The sequence below is a fragment of the Silene latifolia genome, chromosome Y, assembly GCF_048544455.1.
Source record: "Silene latifolia isolate original U9 population chromosome Y, ASM4854445v1, whole genome shotgun sequence".
Taxonomy (NCBI): Eukaryota; Viridiplantae; Streptophyta; class Magnoliopsida; order Caryophyllales; family Caryophyllaceae; genus Silene; species Silene latifolia.
This window is the reverse complement of record NC_133538.1, coordinates 203,176,765-203,182,060: the sequence shown is the minus strand read 5'-3', so window position 1 is coordinate 203,182,060 and position 5,296 is coordinate 203,176,765. Positions and strand designations below refer to the sequence as shown.

The window sequence follows — 5,296 nt, the reverse complement described above, 5'->3', positions numbered from 1 at the left end:
CGGAAGACAGGTGGCCGACATGCTCTCGCGCCGGAAGGATTTTGGCTGGTTCCAGACATGGCGACGGCTGGTTCAATTTTGCGAGACTTGGCTATAGAAAATGATCACTATGCCCCACGGTGGGCGCCAAACTGTTTTGGTAAAAATTTACCGGTTACTAATTAATTAGGTGAGTGATAGTGATTAATCTAATGCCAATTACGATTTGGTTGAAATAACGACAATGAACGAAATAAAGACGAACGAAAGAATGACACAGAGGATTTTTGGTGACGCGGAAAACCCGGTGTGGGAACAACCGCGGGGGGAGTCGGAATCCCACCAATTTTTCACTATAATCGAGGATAAATGCACAAGTAAGGAAATACAAGATTATTTTTGGAGCGGAATATTGCTTAGTGTAGACGGGATTTTGAGGAGTGATGTGTTACTCAAGATGATTTCGAATGCCTTGAGTGTTGCTCTTCTTGTGCTTATATAGCTGCCGAAATCAAACTTAGGGTTTTTCTGCTTCTGTTCCCGAATACCAGGTCAACTCTCAAAGAATAGGGGGTTGTTGGTTGACTTAGCTGTTGCTTTTCTTTTGCACGTGTGCTTTTCTCACTCTCCAAGTTGTGTTTGTTACTTTTGATCATGTGGTCCACATTGTGCCATCTCATCAATCCCTTTCTCTACTTATCCACCAACTGCCATGCGCCACGTCGCCAACTTTTTGTCATTCTTTCTGCCAGTAAAACGGTGCCACATCACAGGTGATAAAATTCAATTTTTATCCCTAACAATTAGAGTCCCTGAAAGTCCAACGCCAGTCATGTTACTTACAAGCCATAAATACAAAAATGCAATTCAGCAAGTTAGAATAAATTTTCTCATTGCTCCAATCAAATTTAGACTAGGGCCCTATAGAGAACTTAGATCGTCTATATTGAGCAACTTTGTAAGGGTATAATCAAACAAAATGATTAGAATGAAGAGATATGAGATAACTAAAGATGCAAAATGTGAAATATATGAAAATAATGATAGGCGAGTTCCTAAAAAGCTGGTGTTAAATTTGATTGGATTAAATATTGACTCATTCTAAATATTCAAGTAGATGGATTAACTTAAATACCATATAATTTAATCAAACAAAATGATTAGAATGGATTAAATATCATTTTATAACTTGAATATCATATATTTACCCATCTACTTGAAAAACTATCAGTATAGTTCAATTCCAGTATTCAACCCACAACCCATCCATCTGCAAATTATAAGATAAAAGTTTTGTCGGAACCACATAGCATGAATTCAAGCGATGTCTCCTTATTGGGTTTGTCCCTATTTATAAGCCGGAATTTGGCTGCCGAACTTGGTTAATAATTCAAGTGGTTTACAAGACTATGAAGCCCTCAAACCCTCTCTCTCCTTTGTTTTTGTTTATATATTCAACCTATAGGGGAGATTTATGTATACCCTACACGGATTCATTTAAGCAGCACTGCAAATTACACCTCGTCCTACAAACAAACACTTACACTGCAAACAGTCACACTATGCAGTACCCTTGCCAATTGCCAAATTCTCAAACAAAAATGAACAAATTCATTGGAACGAATCCCCTTGAGACTACTCATTACAAGATATTGTTTTAGCTTTTAGCTTTGCTCTACAAACCCAATGGCAAATGTCCCAAATGTCTCGCTCATAGAGTCACACATCATCAAATTAACCCATTGTTCTACCTGGAACTACATAGTTCCTGCCTCAGAATACCAAAATAAATGACAAGTTTGTCATCACTCTCATTTACAAAAATAAACCATCAATACTTCGATTTTTTGGATTCGTAGACTACCATCCACGCGAACGACTATAAGCACACAAGAGATCAAATTTATGTTTTCCGCGTACATGGAACCTGTTTTAATGTCCAAGTCTAATAACCCCTTTTTACCCCATTTACAAATCAATATCCATCCCCATAGTAAGCCCTTTCCTTTTCGCTCATAATCGGTAAAAGGCGGAAACATACATCACCGAAACAGAAACACATTGCAACATACCACTTCACCCTATTAACTCATTCAACAGCAGTCTTTCCTTTTCAACAGAAGTTGAGCAACTCATAAATTATAAACTACACTCCCAAAACGGCAAAAACAAATTCTTAACACTACCTTTCGACAAAGCCCACCCCTACTAAATGACTATTTTTTAGAATTACAGTGCACAAATCCTGTAAAACCAGCAACGCCTACCAACAATGATTCATAAATAGCAACAATTTCATAGTTTCCCAACATCAAAGGCAAAAGTGCAGAGGCTTAAAAATAATCCACAAAAGTAAGAGTTAAAATTACAAGCAGTCATACAGGTAAGACCCTCTCGAAAGAAATAGATCCACAGAACTGCTTTCCAATCCAGGCCACCTTCCGAAAATATGGGTAGTGTAAAACTATTCGGCTCAAGTCCCTTAAGGTGCTACCTTCCACCAAGTAGAATTCCTAAACAGAAACAATTTCAGTGCTTCTCATAAAGTGCAAACACCTTTAAATACATCAACATTCACAGGAGCAATCACGATCACTGTCAACCAGACAACATTACTAACACAGGGGCAAATGCAGTAACAAAATATACAGAACAGGGTAGCTTGCGAACTTGGTGCAATCCTGAAGCTGTGGATTCTTAGTTCCTTGCAAAAGGCGAACCCATAAACTAAGACTCAAACACGCTCATACTTCAAAAAAAATAATAATAAAAAAAATAAATTTTGTACAGGTAAATTTCTAAGATGCGACATTAAAAATGCCTGTAAATAAAATGATAAATCTTTTAAAATCAATCAAAAGGAAAAATCAAAGCACGTAAAATACCAAAAACATTATATTAACATTTCAACAATTTTCGAAAGTTGTAAATGGAAGTTACATATAAATAATCAGCTATGGTCTCAACTCATCATTATGCAATTGATAATTTTATATTGCTAATTCAAATTTGTTCCAGGTTAGAGACAATATTTATAGTAGGCGGGTGACGGTTTCTGTAGCAACAAGCCTACAATGAACTCAAATTCTTGAATTTTGGCTTCACAAGTATTTGGAGGTGAGCGAATGTTATTCTGACGGAGTGTGGAAAAGCACCATTACAGACAAGTTGCTTGATTTCTACACCCTTTGAATTTCTAACGATAAGAAACATAAACAAGCATAGAGAATGGGAATTCTAGTACATACATTTCCGGCAGAGAATATGTCACCAGTTCGAAAACCCTTATCAAGTGTCTCCATTACAGCAGCCTCGATAATATCTGCAGCTTTATTTTCACCAAGACCATATCTTAGAGGCATTGCAGCGCGTAGGATCGTTGCCAGAGGGTTCGCCTTGTCCTTCATTTATAGACAACATAACTCTCATTAATTTCCTTTTATATTAACTGCATTTAGTAAGATGATTAAGATTAAGTAACCTGTCCGGCGAGCAGACCCATGTATCGGTTCAAACAAACCAGGTCCCTGCATAAAGCACAAAATCACCATGTATTATATGTTCTGTTCATAACATCTAATTGTTGGGATTCATGAACAAACAAAGAAAAGATAGTAAATGATAATTTCAAGCAATAAAAGCTCGTGAATAGCTATTATGCAGTATCAAGTAACATTTCCATACCGATTGACCAATGCTTGCAGAAGGAAGCAATCCAATACTTCCACTGATCATTGACGCCTCATCAGATAATATATCTCCGAATATATTGTTCGTTAAAATAGTGTCAAACTGTAAGGTGAATCGTCAATATATAAGTCTCCAATCACAACAATAAAATAAAATTGGGATGAATAGTTCACAAGGCAGAAAATATTGTAAAAAACAATAATGCTCAGTAATAAAGGTCAAAGAAGACCTGTCTTGGATCTCGAACGAGTTGCATTGCAGCATTGTCGATATACATATGTGAGAGCTCAACATCTGGATAGTCTGCTGCCATTGCAGTTACCCTCTTCCTCCAAAGCATAGAAGCTTGGCAGAATTTGGGGAAGTTAAGTGCATTGTGTGCGGGACATTGAATCCAAATTATGATTGGTAAGATAATACTTAGTTGATACAGATTCAGTTACATTCACCAAGAAGTTATGTTGAATATATCTCCAAGCTCATTCGAGTTTCATTTTAGAGTTCCCCATAATCAATAAAAGAGGAAGAAAAAACACCATATTGAGAAGATGCTCCTCTTACAGCCAATTGGTTTTACGAGGAAATTTCAATTGAGCTTAGAGAGTAGAGTCTCTCTTATTATGGGTGTGGTCCATGTCCTATAAGAGCTGAGGACTTGGGGAGGGCATAGAAAAAAGTTTACAGTAGTGTTTACACTTTACCACACTACTTGACACTTTACATTGGATTTTTAGATGCGCTAGATGCACAAACCTCAAGAACATTGGCTTTGTCAACAGAACACAGCTTCCCACGCCTCTTTCTAGCAGTCTTGAAAGCAACACGAGCAATACGGTCAATCTGCCAATAGAAGGTCAACAAAAAGTAAAGTGGCCTGGAGCCTGGGCAAAACGCACGGCACAAATGCATTTTCTTCCTTCGATAATTAGATATTTCGACAGCAAATATTTAGGTCAGCTGGTCAAATTGAAAGAGTTGCATTATCCGGAAAGTGTACTAACCTTTTAAATTTCAGCAAGACCCTTCTAGCTCTTACTATCATCATGTTGGTAAAAGACAAAAGATGGGCAAAATGACGTCGATGAAAGACAAAAAGGCAGAAGATAACTACCAAATGGTAATGAAATTCAGTACATATGTACGAAAGAGGATAAACAGGCCAGCTCCTTCCTTTATTTAGGTGCTGCAGATGGCAATTTAGGAGCCCTTGGTAGATCATCAAAACGTCCCCTGTGAGCATCAAGGATTTCAGTACAAAAAAGCAAGATGTCATAATACCATATGTGCATCCAAACTACAAAGTAAACATAGAATACAGTAGACAAGAGGACCCAAGGTTGTGGTAAACTTTGCTTTTTAGATACATTGAAGTTATATATAACAATGAAGAAAAGAGGAAGTGCAAGGAACTTACTTTGCATCACGACTGAGTTAAGGCCATCTCCGATCAAGAACTTTGATGCTTCATCAAGTGAGATCAGAGAGGTTGAGGATCCAGAAGTGAGACGGAGAGAAAAAGGACAATGAAACAGAAAAGGTGTGAGTACGAAAATGAAAATGAATGTTGCAGAATGATCAGAGAAGAGGAGCAGATGTGAGACGGAGAGAAACAGGTGAGATGGAGTTG

At 37.5% G+C, this 5,296-nt stretch overlaps 1 protein-coding gene across 3 annotated transcripts; it reads right to left on the bottom strand.

Moving 5' to 3' along the window:
• Window positions 1-330: 330 nt before the first annotated feature.
• On the bottom strand, window positions 331-5,296 carry LOC141634102 (3-isopropylmalate dehydrogenase 3, chloroplastic-like). 3 transcript variants are annotated; one of them, XM_074446403.1, is made up of 9 exons: window positions 5,084-5,296; window positions 4,671-4,899; window positions 4,423-4,509; window positions 3,899-4,014; window positions 3,664-3,771; window positions 3,461-3,506; window positions 3,228-3,380; window positions 2,361-2,492; window positions 331-791 (listed from the first exon to the last, which is right to left on the bottom strand). In XM_074446403.1, exons 6-9 carry the CDS (start codon window positions 3,479-3,481, stop codon window positions 783-785), a joined length of 315 nt encoding a protein of 104 aa, XP_074302504.1. In that variant the 5' UTR covers window positions 3,482-3,506; window positions 3,664-3,771; window positions 3,899-4,014; window positions 4,423-4,509; window positions 4,671-4,899; window positions 5,084-5,296; the 3' UTR covers window positions 331-782. The 3 variants fall into 3 exon arrangements, 1 of the variants encoding a protein (XP_074302504.1); XR_012538831.1 differs by lacking the exon at window positions 2,361-2,492 and having other exon boundaries at window positions 367-791; XR_012538830.1 differs by lacking the exon at window positions 331-791 and having other exon boundaries at window positions 2,228-2,492.

Excerpts from the sequence above, each read along its gene's own strand:
- LOC141634102 (XM_074446403.1), bottom strand. The coding sequence starts at position 3,481 with ATGGGTCTGCTCGCCGGACAG. Across the intron at positions 3,381-3,460 it reads TGGGTCTGCTCGCCGGACAG|GACAAGGCGAACCCTCTGGC; the intron begins GTTACTTAATCT and ends CTATAAATGAAG. Across the intron at positions 2,493-3,227 it reads ACATATTCTCTGCCGGAAAT|GAATTCTACTTGGTGGAAGG; the intron begins GTATGTACTAGA and ends GTTTCTGTTTAG.